General features: G+C 42.2%; 1 protein-coding gene across 1 annotated transcript in view; it reads right to left on the bottom strand.

The window, feature by feature from the left end:
- Positions 1–644: 644 nt before the first annotated feature.
- LOC111655071 (protein O-mannosyl-transferase TMTC2-like) overlaps positions 645–20,607 on the bottom strand; it is an 89,223-nt gene continuing 69,260 nt past the window's right edge. Inside the window, exons 8-12 of the mRNA XM_023406318.2 lie at positions 18,741–18,862; positions 13,378–13,459; positions 11,595–11,709; positions 7,929–7,992; positions 645–3,094 (exon numbers count right to left, since the gene is read on the bottom strand). Coding sequence (XP_023262086.1) covers positions 2,915–3,094; positions 7,929–7,992; positions 11,595–11,709; positions 13,378–13,459; positions 18,741–18,862 — 563 coding nt within the window. The 3' untranslated portion in view covers positions 645–2,914. The remainder of the gene's footprint in view (positions 3,095–7,928; positions 7,993–11,594; positions 11,710–13,377; positions 13,460–18,740; positions 18,863–20,607) is intronic.

Below are 20,607 nucleotides of genomic sequence, written 5' to 3' on the forward strand. Positions count from 1 at the left end.
AGCCCAACAAAGCAGCAAGTCTCCCTATTTCATTATTTGTCGATGTGAGGTGCACCTGTTTTATTAGAAGAAGATTCAAACTCGACTGGACAGTGCAAGCAGCGTCTGTGCATTCCAGTTCAATAAGGAAAGCTGGGCACCATGGCGAGTTCTGATCATGGGAGCAGACCTCTCATGTAGACATGTGAGAAACATCACAAGGCAGACTGCTTCGTTCTCAGGGAAGGGCCTTTTGCCTGTCAGCGGGGTCTGAATTGTGGGGGTGGTTGGAATCGAAACACACCAGCCACATGTACACACTGTGCTACCCCTTCCATATGGGAGTATTTACGTCGTCTTTGTTGTCCAAAGATCAAAGCAGCGGAGATCCATTTCAGTTGATTTTATGACACGATTTCGCAAATTTACAGGGGGGGACTTTAAATGCCCTGTAAAACCTGTTCCACAGCATGCAAGACCACCCCATTAAGTCTGATGTCCCACATGGATATAAAGGAAATCTGACTTAGACCTGGTATTGCTACAGTGTGAAGGATCTGTGTGTTTTTGAATGTTGGTGAGAGTGAAAAACCCACATGAAATCCATCCCATAAATTGATCCGAAATCTGCATTTAAAAAAAAAATGGCTGCACAGGAAGCAAAACAAAAGCAGAACACCATAAATTTATTGTGGAAAAAAAGCAACATTGGGAAAAAAGGTCTATTCTGGCACATTGTTCATTTTTTTATATTACAAAAAGGAGAAAAAGGCTACAAATCTTGATAATTTATACAAATACAACAACTTTCAAAAATAAATCTTTAATTTAGTAAACGCTCTGTGAACAAGTTTCTGCAATAACCCACCACTTGAGATCCCTGAGCAGAGACACAGAGTGAATCGCTTTTTCTTTTCTTTTTTTAACATCTTCACTCAAGCAATAACAATTATCAGTGTTTGTTCATAAACACTTTATATACACAGGAGAAATAAGCACATAGGGTTTGTGAGACGTGGGGAGTGAATGTGACCTGTGATTATTTTACTCAACATATCACTAGTGACCATCACAGTCAAAAACAGAACAGTGGTGACACTATTACGACTGCAATAAGTGACTTAAATATTCAATCTTTTATCCTCCATCGCACGTGTTACTGTGTATTTACCTATAATGGGCCACATATCTGCTAACTTCCTTCATTTTACATGTAATAAAAACACAGTGCCAGCTGGTTCCGTTGCTAAGGTAACACAAAGCAATAACTTACAATGTAATAAACTGAGGACACAGATAATTCAGGAGTTTTGCGGCCAGTAACAAACAAAATGATCACAAATACTGCACATACTTTTACTTCTGGGAAGGTGCCATTTACTGTATGCTGACGACAACAAACAAACAAACAAACAGATGTTAATTACACAGAATATATACAAAATGAGACCTTATGACTGCCAACAGAGGTTTGACAATATGGGAAAATACTTCATGTAATGAAGCCAAACTTGCTCCGTAATCTGAGCTTCCATTTTAAAGTCTGGCTACTTTTTTTGCTGCATGATTTTCTGTATAATATACACAATGTAGGTATATATTAGGATTCATTTATACAAACACAATGAAATTAGTTTTATTCCGACACAAACATAGGCGTTAAAACATTTCCTTCAGATGTGCTATGTCCCATCATTGCTCTGTGATGAGAAGGTGTGCATCAGCATAGCTCTTGTATTTGGTTAGAAGAACTCCTTAATCTGTTTCAGCTCCACACACAAACGCTCCGTTTGCAAAAGCGGCAGGTGTGTGGGCAGACGACGTACCCAGAACTACCGTACCTGCCACTTTGTCGTCTGTGACTTCCATGGGAAGACAGCTTAATAACAATTCCATTTTTAGCTTCTTAATGTTGTCAACAAACAAGTTACTACGGCGACTTTTAACAGGGAAATACAAGAAGCAGTAGTGGGAGAAATGCCACCTGCATGCTACTGTACACTGCTAAAAGAACACTCACACCTTTTATTATAAGGCATAACAATGTGAAAGTCCCACTTCCTTTTTTCAGCCAAATCATGCTGCATTTGGTGAAATCCAGCCTGTGTGGAGCTTTCAGAGGCTATTGTTGTCCTGTAATGACTGACAAATTCAATTCCCTTTTTCGAGTTTGTACAAAATGTCAGGGCATCTGCTCCAAATGGGTTACAATAATGCTGCTAATTTTCATACCTTCATAACGAAGCGTGTGTAATCTCATGAGCAAAACAAACCCACTGAGGAAAATACACAGACTTGAGATCTTACTGATATAAACTTGATTTACATTAATTTGGAGATTTTGGATGGTATCCATTTCTTCATATAATCTTATTTTCTTCATTATCAAGATGCAACATCTAATAAAACCAAGGACTTCAGTAAATGTTGATGGAAAATACCCTCAGTGCAGTGCTCTGAGATCCTTCTCTCTCCATTATATTTTATCTTGCACAGCTCGAGGATAAATTTCACCCTTATGAACTACAATTGCGTATTTGAGAAACTTAATTCATCACAAATGTTGGAGGATGTACCTGGTCTCACCTCAAGTTCAAGTGCTGTAGTTATAAAAGTAAAAAAAGAAAAAAAAAAAAAAAAAGGGTTCCTGTGAGAGCACTAATTTTGAGGAAAGTTCTAAAGAGTCCAAATACTGTGCAGCACCAGCCAAACTGTGAGCAATGCTTCTGAGGAAAGCTGCTGGCCTGAGGTGTATGCAGAGCTCAGGAGTCATTAGGAGGGCTGTGCGGCACAGTCATGGCCTCTCAGAGCAAACATCCTCCCTGAGTCTCTTCCATCCCTTCTGGAAGAGAAGAGTGAATAAGCAACGCGTGGGCCGTCCTTTCCTCCAGGTCTGGCGTACAGATGGCAGGTACTGTAGGCGGGCAGGAGGAGCTCAGGGGCTCGTGGTCCTCAGGCCCTGTTTCTCCATGATGTTCCACAGCTTACGCAAGTTGGACTGGGTGATGGTGTCATCAGGTTTCAGTTGAAGTGCTCGGAGGTAATTGGCTTCAGCTTCTTGCAGCTTCCCGTTGAGGTGGAGAATGGCCCCCAGGTTCATCAACGCTGCAGGATACTGAAACCAGAAGAGAGATTTTAGTCATTTTTGGGGCGAGATCAGTTTCACGCTGAATGCGCCTCAGGCGAGCTTCAAGTTTTGTTCCAAAGTTGCACTGTCTGTTCTCTTCAATAATAGCAATGCAGGGTTCTACACTGTTATTGAGAATTAGGTATACAACAGTGGGCGTTAACAAAGCTTCCTGAGAAATAGAAAGAGTGACCTGATACACACACAACAACAGTAATTTACTCACTGCAAACGCTCTGTTTAAACTAAAGAAATTATTCATTGAAAAATTCAAATCAGGGGCCATGAATGGATGAGATGAATAATGCAAATCAAGTCTTTCGATTCACACTTAGGGGGGTATGAATAATTCAACAGAAATGGAATTTGACCAGAAATGTTTTATATCAATGAATCACATGCAATAAATTGTTGTCTGGACATTGAACAGATTAAAACACTTTTGAATGCAAATCTTTTCACAAAAACATGGAAAAACGTCAGAGTGGATGAATAAATGAAGTAAATAAATGAAAATAGTTATATTGTCCTTTGAAATAAAAAAAGTGTGGTAATAGCACATTTGGTGATCATATGAGGCTATACAGCACGCAATTGGTTCCTGTCTGTCAGATCACCCAGGCTGCGGCGAAGTGTTTGGAGCTTGGTAACCACGCCGCTTTGCGTGTCCCTGTGTCTTGTCTGTGGCCACACATGTCAGAGTGAGCAACCACCACTCTTAAGTGGATCTAGCTGAATATACTGTATATTCCTGCTGGTACCAAGGGGTAAAATCAGCAGCGGCAGCAGCAGCGGGTGGGTGAGTCATGAGGAGTAAGTGTCTGGTGTGCAATCACCGTAAGGGAGGGTCCACATCTGATCTCTATTTTAGTCTGAAGTGTGGAAAAGATGTCTAATCCTGTCAAGAAGCTACTGTTTTACTGCTTCAGACTATTGTAATTTCTGTAATCGTTAATTCCTTGGAAACAAGGAATGCTCAAATAAAACAGTGTTAGTAAAAATGGCCAATCATGTGCTTACGCTGCAGTGGCTGCGACTTTTTCCTATAATTATCGCCTCATACATCATTGTCACATGGAATGGCACACGATTGTGGCATCTACTGATGTGCTCTACCTCGAGGCTCAGTTTCATTCTCATGGCCTATTAAGTAATCAAGAGTAATTCTCAGAGCAACACGCTTTGCATGAGAGAAAAAGTGTTTTTCTATAAATGTTATAAGAAATCTGTGGAATGTCATGTGAAAATGCGTGGAAATGTGAACCATTCACATCAACAGCAATTCTGCAAAAAATGTAAGAGCATACTAAAAACATGAAACGCTTATGAAAAGCTCTTTGTGTAAAAGTTTGATCCAATTCAGTTAATGGATTTATATTTACAATAAGTAAACACCTAACAAACTCTATTTGAACCAAAACACTTGTTTTTATTAAAGTGAGTCTGAAGTTTATACTTTGCATATTCAAGGCATAGTCATCCATGCACCTTCTCGTCCAGACTGTAGTTTGCGTGAAACTTTGCTTGACTGTTCGACCCTTGTCTCACTCTCAACTCTCAAAACATCTCTCTGTTTTTCCAGTGTCAAGCTTGGATGAGTGATGCTCCATGCATGAGAATTTCAATGGGAACACAGACTCTGGGATAATCCTATTGTCCCTTAGAGAGGAGCCACTTCTTACCTCAACACATATATAACATGCTGCAGAGGCTTTGGCCAAAGTAAAGGCGACTGGCATGACCAACACTACTCCTGTTGCTCCATGGCTCCAAATGCTTCGCTTTAAATTACTAGATACCACTTGCTTAATATTGTACAATTACATTTATCCCCTAGAAAAACATTTTCCCTCAGTGTTTCAGTTATTAGTCACAGGAGTTCTTGACTTTAATGGTCGGGGTAATTTTGAGGCTGTTTGTGCTATAAATTACCCTCAGTTTGACCTCGCCATTTGAGGGTCAAACCACAAAATAACGCTGGGGGATCAATTTGCAAGTTAGGGATTTTAACTAGTCCAGAAAATACCAGACAAAATATAACTGTTTATACATATAGACATAGTTGAAAGTGACACATTAATACTGTGTCTGCAATGTGGAAGTGACAAGTGGTGTAGGTGTATATTGGAAAATTAGTCTTTAAGCCATTTTGTGGAGTTGTTGAGGATTCAATGTTAAGTGAAGTGCAATCATCCCTTAGCCTCAGTGTATTTCTAAGAGGTCAGTCAGTTCATTAGGTAACATGGCTCAGAATCAATACAGACTTTGGAGACATTCAAGTGAGAGAATGACAATGGTCGAATAATTCCCCACTTGGCTCCTCGAGATTCCTGGCGTCTGTTGATTTGGTTGCTGGCAAATGTACACAGGAATGTTTCAGCGACAATTTATGCTTCTTATATCATTTCTCTTTAGCCTGTGGTAATGCAGTGATCTCACAGGGTACGACAATGGTTTTAAAATTTTCCCTTTAGAAATGACACAGGTCGTAGGAGAAGCCAGAGTCAAAAACAAAGGCCAGTTTGTCCAGTTGCTGGAGAAACAAATCAAACAGGAAAATTGCAGAAGGAGCTGACCTAAACAGGCCGACGCTAACATGCTTCTGTTGCAAGCTTTCTGCGATCTTCCAGGATAGATACTGATGAGTGGCGTAACATATGAAGCGCTGAGCAAAGAGTCCTGGGTAAAAAATCAAGTGACTCCTGGTTTTCCTCTCAGTGCGGCTGCAACCGAGGTTCAAAAGACCTCTCTCTCCACCCATGCAGAACTTATCAATTCCCAAGTTTAGTTTCCTTCCTCCCGTCTCCCCTGTAGGCTCCCACCTTTCCTCACCCGAGCCTTTATCCCCCTACTTTATAAAGCTAGGACTTTTGTGATTTATTCCCCTTCTCCTGCATTCTTCCTTGCCCTTGCAACACTTGCAACACTCCGCAAAATGTTCTTTTGTCAAAGCCTTCATTTTTTCCTCATTTCCTGCTGCTCTGTAACCATTCTGCCTCCCTACCCTTCCCAAAACTGGCATGTATGCTTGCAGAAGCATGGCCAGATGTGGAGCATATTAGCCTGGGCCGTAAAGCAACATATGCTATTAAGACTGCCAGAGTTGAATGTGAAGCTAGGTTGGGGAATGACCTGACCATAATGACTCCAGAATGGCATTTAAGTAAAGAATATCTACATAGAATGGGAAACTCTCAAAAGGACAGATGTCATAGGGTGCAGAGAGCAGTCAAAGCAAACCAAGCATCCGATAGGATTTAGCCCGTCTAGATAGAGGGGATTGTAGGACTAAAGGACTAAATCCCTTGAATGGAGGGAATTGTCCTCTCTCACTCGGAGCAAGCAGACATGTGTGCTTAATATAAACCACCAGTGCTTTTGGAGAGTGAGGAGTCAAGCCGCAGTAAAGCATGAAATGACAAATGAAGATGGACAGGGTACATGGCTTAAGTCAAGTCGCATCGCAAAGAACAAAGGATAATGGTAAAGAAGATGGATGAAGATGCTAAATTACAATTGTGCCTCAGCTGTAAGTAATACAAACGCCAAAAGGCATCCAGGCAAAAGTAACCAAGTAGGGGTATAAAAAAAAAAAAAAACTGCCTCTGTGTTTGGATGTGGACATCAAATGTGTGTTTGTACAATTACAGATGCCAAGAAACGGTCATGTGAAAATTACACGGATCTGGCCTTGGAAACAGAGCTGTGGGAAACACAAACATTTACAGCATGTATTTCATAGAAGTACATATCTATCGGGGGGCAGCGCGATATGGTTGAAAATGTCCCTGCACAGTAAGAACCAGACAGCAGAAGAGAGCAGCACCTTCTTAGCTTGTTAGCTTGTTTTTGAGGGCTATTGTAACTTCCTATGTTTCCATTAGCTTAGCTTTGTTTGTTATTTCAAAAAATTCACACTATTCCTTTAAGATTCCCAAATCTTTCTTTAACTCCAAACTTCTATAGATAGAGAAACAAGTGAGTAGCGATCGGATGTTCTCTCAGCATGAAAAAAGAGTGTGTACCACTAATGAAATAGAACTAATGGGAACATTCCCACAGTTCACCTAAAACTCTGTGGTCCTCTTACATTATTTATGTATGGGTTTGAACTGGAGCAATGAGAAAAATGATTTTACTTACCTTCCATCTGGGTTTAATCAGATTTTAAAAATACACAGAGCTCTGGCAAAAGCTGAACACTGCATCAACACTGAGAACAACAAAGGCGATAGGAGCTCAGTTTCATGGTTTCTGTGGAACTTTTAAATTTTATCCTTTTGTTATACTCAAGTTTTGTCTTTTTGTTTGTATATATCATACCAGGGTTTGTGTGCTCGCAGAACCAAACTGTATTGTCTGTATAATGTCGTCCAGATATATTTTGATCATTAATCCTGAACTGATTTCTTCTAATCAAGACACAGGAACAAACAAGGTGACCACATGCCAAACATATTTTGCTCCCTCTGCGGCCCTCACTCCAACAACTCGACCCCCTCCTGTCACAGCTCTCAAAGGCTCGACCCCATTCATTTTCAAGATGTCAAAGTCCTCTGACCGAGTGTTATTATCATTATTCTTTTCAATCTGCTTATCCGGGCCTCTCCTTTGAAGTTGATGATGGATTCTGCACAAACAAACCTCTGAGCTTAGTCGAAACCTTGCCCTTATTTATCTGAAATCCACTGACAATGAAGGCCGTTGTGAGAAGGCAGAGCGGGCAGTAATAATATTGGAAAAGCCGTCCAGACTGTGATTGCACAGTGCCCATCAGGGTAAACAGTAATGTCGGTGATTAGCTAGCTGCGGTTGTACTCACATTGGGTCTCAGGCTTGCTGCTTGTCCGTAGTACTTCTCGGCTGCCTCATTTAGGCTGGCTTGTCTGCAAAAGGGAAAACAGAGAGAGGCAATCATTATTCATCTTTATTGCTCCTGGCTTAGGATGAGGCCTTGAACCCTGCGTGTTTACTAGCGCTCAGGGGTCACTGAGAAAATAGCGGGAGGGAACAGCATGAGGGATGAGGAAGGCTGATCCAGTCGCCTGTAGGTTTCTCGTTCGATAGCATCTCTCCCTCGATAACATCTGTGCTGAGCGGTGCACTGCAAGCACTTTCTGTTCTAATTGAGGCCTGGGGTCGGGACATTTGGCTTATTGGGGACATGAAGAAAACTCATCAACAAACCGAGGCTGACCTGAAATATTCACCCTAGACTTGTACATAGCTGATGGGGTAAACTGTGGGTTGACTTACTGGACTGAATACTGCAACTCTGGAGATGTGAAAACAGTATGGAAGGACAAAACCATTTAATCATACTATTATAACAAGCAGGAGAGCAGAAGGGATGGCACAGATGCACCAAAACATGCTGTATATGCCACACTGCGACAGAAAGGATTTTTTGAGCAGATGGCCTGTCGGCATGACTCCCTGGTACCAGGAATACTTTATTCCTGAGGACATAAAACCTGCAGTCAAGACAGGAATGTCCTATATTACGCTTCTTATCTTACCTCATAATCCACTACTGTTATACACAAAACTGTGGCTCCTATGTCACAAGGCCTCTCCTGCTATTAATATCTCAGAAATCACCTTTATGGTCCACAGCTGCATGCTTGTCACTGATGGTAACGATTGTCTCATTGAAAACAAACTTTGACGAAGTCAAGGTCAGAGTCAGTGACGGCCGGCCGTGGAGCCCCTTAAGTTGTAATGATCAAAGGAAGCGAGGCCTTTGGAACCAGTTTCATTTTGGCTGTCGCAGTTTGTTAAGGGATCATCATCCATATGGTCTCAGATAAAAGGCAGAGCTTTCATTTTAGGATTACCCGGTCAGACGACTAAGTACACACACAATATAAATGTTAGGTTTGAAAGACACTGTCTAATGTGTTCTAAATGCTTGATTCCTCACTGTTCCATGAGTAGAGAATTTATGTTTTTTAGTTAGCTGCAACATAGTAAAACCCACCTACATAACTAAGAAACATAATATTGATCCCATCCTACATGTTATCCACCAGCATATGTCAAATATACAGACAAACATGCCACTGCTGTTTATTTCTTTTAGCAGAAATGAATTTTTCCAGCTCTGTTAAAAAGAAACATTTCACATTCCAGCAGCGATCCAGAAAACGACTCGAGTTGCCGAATTTGTCCTGAGATTATAAATGTGGGTTTCATGTCCAACCACAACCATATGTTTGTTTGCCAGCATAATATTTAGAAAGTACGATCCTCTGAGAAAAAAATTGCACCAATCTAATTCTATAATATCATTATCACATTTATAAACACATTATCAGAGGAGAACTGGAGAGCTGCCACGCCACGACCAAAGCAGCAGCACAGCCTCCTCGGCTTGTCTGACTGTGGGTTGTGAGAGCGCAGAAGACAATGGAGGCCAAGTATGTAAACCGCTGCCTGGGTTTAAACCCGAGGAAGAGTCAGTGTGAGACTACAAGAGCGCAGGAATGAAGGGAAAGAGAGTGATGGGAAAACAGAAGAGGAGTGAATGAAAAAAAAAAAAGAAAATCCCCCGGAGGGAAAAATTCTTGACCATATTTCAAATCAGCAACTCAACCACTGATCTTTTTTACCCTGACATCTTGTTGTCTAGCGATGCTTTATTAACCCCAGACATGCACAAATCACAACAGCTGACAGTGCTGCTTATAAGCATGACGCCGCTGGATGCTAATGATTGAATGAACAAATTGCATTTTCAACATCAGCCTGATATTTGTGCTTAAACTGCAGCCGTCCCATCTGTCTCGAGGACAGAATCACATTTTTTTAGAGTAAGATCCTCGGTGTTCGAATGCAACACTGAACACTGAACACAGACCTCTTCCCTGAGGGCAATACTGTATGCTCAGTAAGCCTAATGTAACTTACTACCATTCATTCTTTTTTATTACCATTATAAGGTTATCGAGTCAAACCAATTTATACACTTTTTGGGAACGGGGAAAGTCAAATATGCACAAATTGGCAAACCTAACATCATGTCATGCTAATGTGCAAAGTAATCTTTCAGATATGGTGTATTATATTATCATATAAGACATGTGGTTTGTGTGGGAAACTATGAGGTCAACTGTGGGTGCATATACTGCCTGTGTGTGTCCTTTTGAGTTTCAGATTGTATGTGACTATATGATGTCACAGTGTAATTTTCACATGAAATGAGGAAAACGAACACATCCCCACAGGCCTTACCATGCCTTTCCTGTTCTATATTCCCACTATAAACCAGAGCTAGGTTAAAAAAAAAAACATCAAAACTGTTCAAAAAAGGAGGCAGAAGGAAATTCTTAGTTTGGAAGTAAAATGATCAAAAACCAAAGGGCTCAGGAGAGCAATAAAACACATTTGCACATCTGAGAGCTTCTGCCCCTCCTTTTAATCTCTTCCCTTCCCCTGTGTAGATTCACTTGTGTCCCCACCAACCGAGGGCCTTTCCATGTCTGCGTCCAAGACAAACAACATAAAGAACATGAGCTGTGGAGGAGTGGGGGACCCCATTCCAAGCAAGTGGAGGAAAAGTTCAGCCCTCAACACCGCTTGAAGCCCACTTTAGCTGCCAGGGGTCTGCACCCTGGAAGAGGCTGTCAATACTGAAAGCTGCTGGAGATGAAGATCCTGCATGATAGGACTGGTGGGGGGAAGAGCTATGCATAAAGCAGCTGGGTAAGAATCTCACATAGAGCTGCGCAGCAAAGCTGTACTTTGGGGAACAGCACGGCCAGCTTTATCAAACCGGTGATTCAAGATAAGTATTTCCCTTCAGAGGGCTGCAGCAATTCTAACCCAAAAGCCCCGAGCTAGCCACGATGAGTTTAAACAAGGAAATCTCTATACTGGCTAATATAATTTTGTAGGTTTATTCAGTCAGCGGTGGAGTGTGCTGTAAGTTGGCACATGGCTGTATTTACACATTTCCATTCGTGGCTTGTGTTCAGAATCACAACAGCTTGTGGGCTGCTAAAGCTTTGCTGCTCAGGCTCATCAGCTGAACCCTGCGCTGATTTGGAAGCCGTCTTTCAAGTAGGAGCCAGCGACAGCAGAGGAATAGTGAGACGGAGTGGGAGAGAGGTGTGGAGAGAGACACACAGAGAGGGAGAGAGAGAGAGAGAGAGAGAGAGAGAGCATATGAAGATACATAGCTGCACAGCACGCTAAGACAAACCAGCAGCTCTCAGGCTGGCACTGCAGCGAGAGAAGAGGATTACAAAGTACAGCCAAGTAAATCACACTGGCTGAGGAGAAGTGTAAGCCCCTGGATAAACCGTGCAGACAGTAGACCTCCCTCTCATACACAACCTCCTCTCTACTCAGCCTTGCAAGACTGTGGCCAACACATCTCATCTACACGGAATAAAGTACATACAGTGCATTTGTGGCTATGGAAATCATCAAACATAAAAAGAAAAAAGAAAAAAAAGAAAAAAAAGAATTCCAATCAAATAGTCACCTGAGCATGTGGGCTGCGCTGAAGACCACATCAAACTCCCCGCTGTCGAGGCGTGCAGCTTTCTCTGCCATCTCCGCCGCTTCCAGGAGCCGCGACTCTTCCAACAAAAACTGACCTGGCACGGCAGGAGAGAACAGCAGCACGGTTAAAACACTGAGGGATCCCCACAGAGGCACTGAGGGATACTCAGCCTCGAAGTGTTGCCTTTGGCCCAGGTGGACGGACAGCCTGGTCTGCCCCTGAAATAATATGCTGAAACACTAGATATGAGTGCAGCATACCATCACTCTTTGGCCTTCTCTCAGACCCATTTGTTCCGATTAGTCGACCTTGATTGATCTATTTCTTTGGTGATGAAAAAGTTTCCCTGCAGAGCTTTGTGTTTTATTACGGGTGTTCCTGCTTTTGCCATGGAAGTTCGTGGGCCCACATAATGAGATGGGATTATGGAAGCCTGACAAGGCCATGAACTGGGGTGGACCCCTTGCAAAGGGCCAGGTTTAGAGAGGAATGAATACCCTGTTGACTTTGGTCAGCCCCACTACTGTACCAGGATGCTAACCCACTGAGTGAACCTAAGCATATTTTCCTTAATAACTGTGGATGAAACTGAAGCTGTTAGACCTGAGGTGAGAGACGGACTGAAAATGAGACTTCAGACCATGATTGAGTGCAAAGTAGCTCTGGGTTACACACACCTCTGCAGCTATGGAGGGTTTATGATATCAAAGCAAATCAAAGCAATAAAGGAAAGACAGTTCCTGCATCAATAAATGCCCGAGCCCAAGAGTGCCCTGCTATATTTAAACCTAAATTTCTCAAAGGTGATGTGTGTGTGTAAGGTCTGTGATATTGTGATTCCTGTTCATCATGCGGCAGTATGACTTTTAGGGGAATATTGGAGGGTCTAGCTTGAACACGGACCTTAGCCCAGGGTTTCTGCAGGGCCACAAAATCAAATGTAAGAAATTAAATTAAATCTGAGATTTTTTAAGGCCTTTTTAATACCCCGCAGAATGCAATTTAATACTTGTTTCACAATCACAGTATGAAAGCATGATAGAAAACCAATAGGTTAACCCGATATAGCCCAGAATTATTTATTATTATCTTACATTTTTTTTCAGAACTTTCTTTTCTTCTGTGCAGCAACACTCAGCACTGTTCATCTGATCATTAACTCATTCCTTAACCTTTAAAAGGCGACAACTTAGACAGTACAGTATGATAATCCACCATTAACCACGGTGTATTGATTGCTTTAAATGCCACATGTGAGCTGGTGCAGGGAGAGCGACACGTCAGTTCATCATAAAATGCAGTTTCAGACTGAGGTTTTAAAAGCATTTAAAGGAGGGAAGTTATTAACTTGTCAGCCTTTTTCAAACTCACTCTTACTAAGACAGTCATTTAATCGAAGAGTTACCACTGAAACTTCAAGTCGTGCGTGAGTCCTAGAAATCATGTAAGACAAGAATGGATGCTGAAATTGTCACGTTCTGTTTTTCCATCAAATCAAAGAGAACAATCTGAGGAAATCATCCTCTCTTCTTGTGATCCCCCACTAACCACGTACAGACCGACACCACGGCTGATCAGAGGGAGAGACGGCAAAAGGGTCAGCCAACACTGTTGTCCGAACGACCTGGCGAGGTGTGGAAGTTCCTGCCTTTGTGCGCACACGTCTGTGTTGAATTGCCAAATTAAATACTTGCGGCCTTAAGAATGAAGTCAGGATATGTCAAATTGAAAGTTAAACAAGAAAATAAAAATCGACACTTACCGTAATGCATGTAACAGTTGCCTTTTGTGGGATCGAGCTGGATGGCCTTGAGGAAGTACCTCTCCGCTTCTGTTTTCTGCCCCTGAGAGAGACGGATTAAATACGGTGTCATTATTGTTTCAACTGCTTCTTAGAACAACTCATTATAAAAACACCACATTCAGCTCAATGGCCAAAATACCTTTGTGTATACCTAATGTCCGTCTCCAAACCACAGACCTACTTTAACAATAAATCTTAATAAATAGACACGAAACACATGGACCATGAGTGTTTTTCTTTCAAGCTCATATGTCGTCCTGTCAAAGTACACACTGTCATCCTTGGCACAGTGGAACAGTCAGGGCAAAGGCTTATTCATTACGCACTTTTATCTGTGCAAATAACACTTCCAGAGCATAACCGCAGATTGCCAGTGTGTGTGGCCTGACCGCCGTGAAACAAGGCAGAGAGCGGTGGATAGAAATGGAGCGGGAGGGTTGGAAAGGCGAGGAGAGGAAAGAGGCAGACAGGCTCATGTGTCTATAGGGATCTTTAGCTTTGCATAAGCACACAGAGTTACATAGCACGCACACACACACACACACACACACACACAGGCATACTGAGGTTGTGTGTACGGTGTTGTTCCGAAGAAAGAATCCACACTGGGAGGGTGTGCATAGCATGATGAGGAAAAGCATCACTGAACCCCTGTGGACCTCAAAAGCTCCCTCAGGTCCTTGAGACAGTGACACGCAACCAATCACAGCTCAAACACAGCAGAGCAGCTGGCCAGTAGAGGCGCCATCTGGGACTTTGACACATTCCTACTCTCACTTGGGCACCAGATGCCATCTGATCAACAATTAACAATGTGCACTCATCTATAAAAGCTGATGTTTTAGCATTAACAATGCAGCCCATTAAGTATGAGTTTCACTCTAAAAGATAATGCCTTTGCATAAATAATGCATATTATTAAACTGCAGTTGTAGCAAGCCTATCAAAGCTACAGCACCAGAAAAGATGAAGGGGGATTAAATAAAGATTGGACAAGTCAGTAAAAATAATGTACTTGTACTCAGTGTCAAATACAGCAAATTACTTCAGTTTACTCAAATAGAAGAACAGGTTCAAATCCAATCAGTGCAGTCTAGTATTAATGACTGTTTACTTAGTCGAGTGTACACATTTTGAGTGAGCTGCAGGTTCAATAAATAAATAATTTTCTAATGTAAATACATGAGCGGGGTTTCCCCTTGATGCTGTGGAAAAATCAAACCTGTGCTGAGTATATGTTTAATATAACCAATGGCGTCCAAGTAGCGATCCCAGTTCCAGTCTGAGAAGTATCATCTCTGTGTATTTATATACTCTAATTCACAGATGGAGGAATGCATATGTTTTAAGGCCAGCTGGTTTTATGTTAGCAGAGGCTTACGTCTGTTTGTTAAACCTCAGAGTGAAGCTTTCACACTCTGAAATGAGTTCCAGTTGTGACTGGATAGGAGATTTGGATTATGACAAGTATATTAATGGAGACCATGCTCAGAGTGAGTTATATGGGAAGGAGAAGGAGTTAGAATCCAAAAAAGTAACCAGTTGCTCATTTCTCATAACTCGTCTTAAAAGAAATGTTATTACAGTTCTTATACAGTTCCCTAGACAGGCAATTTGTTACACTACTGGTTATATTACTTTGCTGTTACACCCCCTTAAACTGGCAACTGCATCCTCTTTCATCTTCAAACTTTTTGGATTATAACTCATTTGGCTCACCTGTGTGCCTCTATGAATAATCCTGAAACTCAACCAGCACTTGTGTTCAATTCTCTTGTTATACTGTTTTCTCTGTGATGTCAAACTCATGGCAATGCTTCCAACTCGAAAGGAGTGAACTCCTCATCACTTTTCAGAACAGAGAGAGAGAAATGATCATGTTTTCCTTTATTCTACTTTTCTTTTTTTTAAAGCTAAAGTTCTGCTACCTCAGGATCTGAGCTCGTTCTCTCTCTGACTGTACCCACCTTCTGCATACATATGTGTCGCATGTTGCAAAAAGATATGTATTGCCCTGTGGGGAGAGGGGGAAAAAGGCCAGAGTATAGCCAATGTGCTGCACATGCCTGGCAAGGGAACAGTCAATATCGGTTCCGTGACACAAGATGGGTCTTAAATTTTGCAGTACCCATCGGGTTCAGTCGGGCTGAGTCTTAAAGACGGGGATAAAGACTGATTTCAGTTGATGTCTCAGTTTAGGGCCTGTGCAGAACTCTAGTGTATCTAAACATGACTTTAAAAGAGTTTACAACCACGCCAACAGCTCTGTGAGGCTGCACTGTGAGCTAAAAGCTAAACCCCAGCATGCTCATAGAAGGTAAATGTTTACCGTCTTCACCATCTCAGTTTTAACATTTGCTTATTAGCCCTAAACACAAAGCAGAGCTGAGGCTGATGTGTTGCAAGATATTTCGCTCAAGTATTGGAAAAAAAAAACTTGAGGATGGCACTAGATGAAAAGACGGAAGATCAACAACATCTATTACAATAATCTTGAGAACACAATGTATTCTACCTTAAACAATCCTTTTACTCTCTATGAACTATATCTACTTCTCATTCAATATGGACATAATATCCTCCCTTTTGTCACACACACGCTGAGATTATTGGTGCGTGCCCCACACCTCACATCTCCCGACCACATCAGATAAACTGTAGATTCACCCCCGGCTCTGCGGGTGCCTATGCGATTATGGATGAAGCCTGCATCCTATTAGCTGAGGAAATGACAACTGGATGACTGAATCCAATATTGCGAGCATCGCAGCGGCCGTGTCCAGCTCTGACCCGCGGTGAGTGCAGAGAGCGTCCGGAACACATCCTCCCCCCATCCCCTCGGTGTCAGTGGAGGTGTGGAGGGGTCAGCACAGCAGGGAGGGTGATACTGATCGGTGTGATTAACTCTCCCTTCCTCTCCTATTTTTTCCTCCCTTCATCCCACAAATCACAGCAACTCTTTTGCTCTCTCTCTCTCTCTCTCTCTCTGCACCTCAGCTCCACCGTCATCCTCTCACCCTTCCCTGACCCTGCTGCCGAGCCTTATCTCGAAGCCCCTCTATCTCTCCCGCAGGGATCTGAACCTTGAAACCCCCCGACAGTATCTGAAGCGTCTTCATCACTTACAGTTGTGCCACAGGGAGTGTGGAGGTAGGGGATGATAGAGGCGGAGGGCTGGTGAGCGGGTCAACTTCCTGTTCTGGTTTTGATCACGCTTAAACGCCGGTGTCATCAGGCACACGGGCCATAGCCACAACAGAGGAGCATGCATTAAATGGTACCCTGATTCTGACTCATGGGTAAAAATTTTCGCAAACATTTTAAAATAAATGTCTGTGCTTTTCAAATGTTGTTTTCAAGGCTAAAGAATCTCTAAGCCTGTCCAAACAACTGCTCTGATGGAATTATTTGCACTCACAGGATCAGAGGGGCTCAAAACACCAATCCCATCCATCATGGTCAGAGATCTACAGAGAATTATCCCTGCAGGTTTGAACTATACTTTCCTCCCGAATCAATAACACTTTCTTAAATAAAATGAGTTTCTCTTCACGGCCAACTGAATTCTTACCCGCGTCCACTTCACCAAGTCTTAACTCTCCTCTAGAGAACTGTGTTGTTCCCCTAAACTGTTCTCACTGACAGCTCCTGGCTTCGCATACTTTCTGATGTCTGATGGCTTTTGTTCAGAGAGGAATTCGTGTCAGTTTAACAAGCGACTTTTGTCTGTAGTGTCAGCTGAACTACAATTTAATATGACCATCAGTCTGAGTGCAGATTGGAAAATCAATCTAGTGTGGTGCAAGAGCTCAATTTAATTTAGACACACAATGACCCACTTCACTGATATATAGGATTATATTCGTATAATACTGCCAGCAACCAGTTAGTTAGCTTAGCTAGCCACCTCAGTTTTTCGATTAAACTCATCAGACATGATTGGTGAGATGCTGATGCTAAGAATATTTTTTCATGTGCTAAGCTAAGCTTGTGGTAGCTTCATATTTACCATACAAATACCATATAAATAAGTAGTATCATACTTCTCATCTAATTCTTGGCAAATATTTCCCAAAATGTCAAACTATTTCTTTAAGGGTAAATTCTTTGATTCAAAATGTGTTTCAACATCGTTATAACATGTTGGAAAAATAAGGTTCTTTCCAGTAAATTTAGGTAAAAGATGTGCCAGTAAAATTCCTCCACACAACTCAGTTGTGATACACGCAAGTTCATAATTTTGGAAAAAGTATAAATGAAAAGAACTTGAAAAATACCCTGTTTCCATGAGGGAAATGAAAAGGGACAGAGCCAGGAAGAGCCTTGCCTTCCAGATACCACTGCTCCTGGATTTTGAACACATTTACGTCCTTTCATTAGGGCCCAGACTGTGGGAGAGAAGGGTGTCAGCTGAAGAGGAGGCCTCCACCCTTCTTTTGACCTTCTGTGCTACTCTTCCTCTACTTTGTTTATTTCTTTTCTGACAGTCCTTTTCAGCCCCGCTCCCCTCGGCCAGCTCGATTCCAAACACGCCTATCGAGCTGCGATCTGTAACAGATGACTGTATGACCTGAACACATGACCGTCTCCTCGTAAACTCGGGGACTCTGCTTCTGTCCCATCAACACAGATGGCCTTTTCTTTGGTTGCAGGGACACAGGTCAGCTGTGTGACCCTGAACGGATATTATCTCTGCAGACCTAAAATCCAGGGCAGATGCAGATTTATTTCTCTACAGTGTTTAAAGATTTAAATTTTCTATTTTTTTGGGCAATGTTACAATTTACAGGCGCAGCTTTATGAGCTACTTTTTAAGATGTAGGAAGAACTTACATGGAGCAAAATAAAAAGGGTGGGCGGACATGACAAGATTTTTAATCAGGAAGTGCTATTCCCTGACAGAGATGATCATCTTGAGAAATACAATGTGACCACCCTCTTCTCTCATGCTCACTCTCTTCCAATCTTTTCCCTCGCTCTCTTTCACCCACGCACTATTGATTAACTGTCGAGACTTCAGGAGAACATTACGACCGTCAGTAAAGAGCTGAGGAGAACTGGGGAAAAGCCCGGGGAGATGAAAGAGAGCGCAATAAAAAGAAAGTGAAAAGAAAGAAGAGAAGACAGGTAGAGAATGAGAGCTGGGTCAGGGAAGCAAAAAGGCAGACATGTCCATGTCAACGGGGCAGGCGTCAGACCTCAGTTTGAATGGAGCGTGGTACTGGTCATAGCAGACCAGTGGAGGCCGTAGCAGCAAAAGCCCTCAGTGTATTGAATTAAGCAAGTGTGTGTGTTCTCTTATAAGACTCATTAAGTCTTACCGTCATGGCCAGGAGTTTGCCATAGGTGAGGTGTGCGGGGATGTGGTCCGGCTTGGCTCGCAGGGACTCTCGGTACCAGTGTTCAGCTTCAGGCAGCTTGCTCAGCCTCATGTAGGCCTCTCCTGTGAGAGGCAAAGCGAGGGTCGAGTCAGGGGTCAAGCTGTCAGAGGTTAAGACATCACACATCTTCCCATTGCTCTGCTGAGGATTTGCATGACAGAGCAGTATTGAGGCCAGACCTCATCCCAGTGGGTTGGAACACAAAGCTCATGTTGTTTATCAACTAGTCCTTTTTTTTTTTTTTTACATATAGGGTGATACATGGCACTGAACTAAGAGGAGGCAATTGTTTAGCTTTGTTTAAACATAAAACATTCATACTTGATTTGTAGACTACTTTCAGTGTCTTTCACAAAAGCAAACCTTTGAATCTCATTCAATAATGAACATGTTGGATATCTTAAATTTGAAAATTACTCAACTCAAGTTCTTAGAATAGAAATAATATGAGTTTAGTGGATGTTTTAAGAAGTGAGTCTATAACACACACTCCCTCACACTCTCTGGTCTGTCAGACATCATCTGATACCTCCCCCCACTGCAGAACCTGACCCTCTGCCTGCTAACACCTGAAATAACAATGACCTCTCTTTCATAGCCGTCCAACAACACTTGTATTATTGCAAGAATTTGACAACATCGGCTGGTAATTGGACACAACACAGTTAAACTCAACATTATAACATATTTAGGGGCAGAAAGTGAATGTAGCACAGGTGTTGAAAATTTCACTCGAACGTGGTTACATGTTTACATTTCAATCTACACCGAGTCTCACAAGCAGCCGAACGAGTGGACACGTTGTTTAGACTAGAGCGGTCTGAAACTTTAATCCCTTGGGGATTGAGACTAATCACTTCCTTGATAAGAAACTGTGATAAGCAACAGGTGACACACACCTCATTATTACAATTGCAGGACCTTCTTAATCTAGACAAATGTTCTCCAATGAGCGATAACGATAATGAAAGCTCTTGACACATACTGCTGGCATGTAAAAGACATCATATTTAAGATGTAACTTCCTTTCATTGTGAGAAAATACAGCTTGAGGCTTAAGACTCCCAACACCCCAGATGTAATGTAATACATGAGAACATATTTTCAAGATGATGTCCATCAGTGCAGCCTCATGTTTTAGATTCAAGAGCTGGAAATCCATGATACTGCGGTCACACATGCAAAAATGTCCTTGTCAACAGCTAACATCACATAGAGCGTAATAATGGATTAGTGGATTTCACAAATGTCGCAAATCTCAATATTGTCAAGTCGTATATTCCCATGGCTGGCTTGTCACTTTCTTCATTTCAAACTGACATTTTGACAAGTGCAATAACTGAAAGCACTCGATTGTATTTCCAAATTCGGTTTCAGTTTAATGAATCGTCAATGTGATAGATATGGTTATAGGAAATTTACAATGAACCCCCACTATTTCAAAATGCATACACGGGTCTTCATTTGTTGACGGGGTTTGAAATACTTGTCTCGCCTCCTTGGCAGCAGACTTCTGTTTGAGATTAGCACAAACATCAACGTGCAATTAGAAGTGACATTGAATCCGAGGAGCTGAAAACCAGCTCCTCCGGAGTGGAACATTCCTCGGCCCACCAGAGAGTGCTGGAGCGAGACCAGTAGGGTGCAGATTACCACCCAGGTCTGCCTCTGATGAAAGCCTCTGCTCCTTGGCGTCTGACAAACGGCATGAGAGCAGCACAGTGAGTGAGACTGGAAGGAAACAGATACAAGCAGGTGTGCCAAATGTGCAAATCAGTTGAGCGAGGAAACAACGCTAAGCACGAGA

Source organism: Seriola lalandi, unplaced genomic scaffold (genome assembly GCF_002814215.2).
Source record: "Seriola lalandi dorsalis isolate HSWRI2012SDOR001 ecotype SW California unplaced genomic scaffold, Sedor1 jcf7180002054302, whole genome shotgun sequence".
Lineage (NCBI taxonomy): Eukaryota > Metazoa > Chordata > Actinopteri > Carangiformes > Carangidae > Seriola > Seriola lalandi.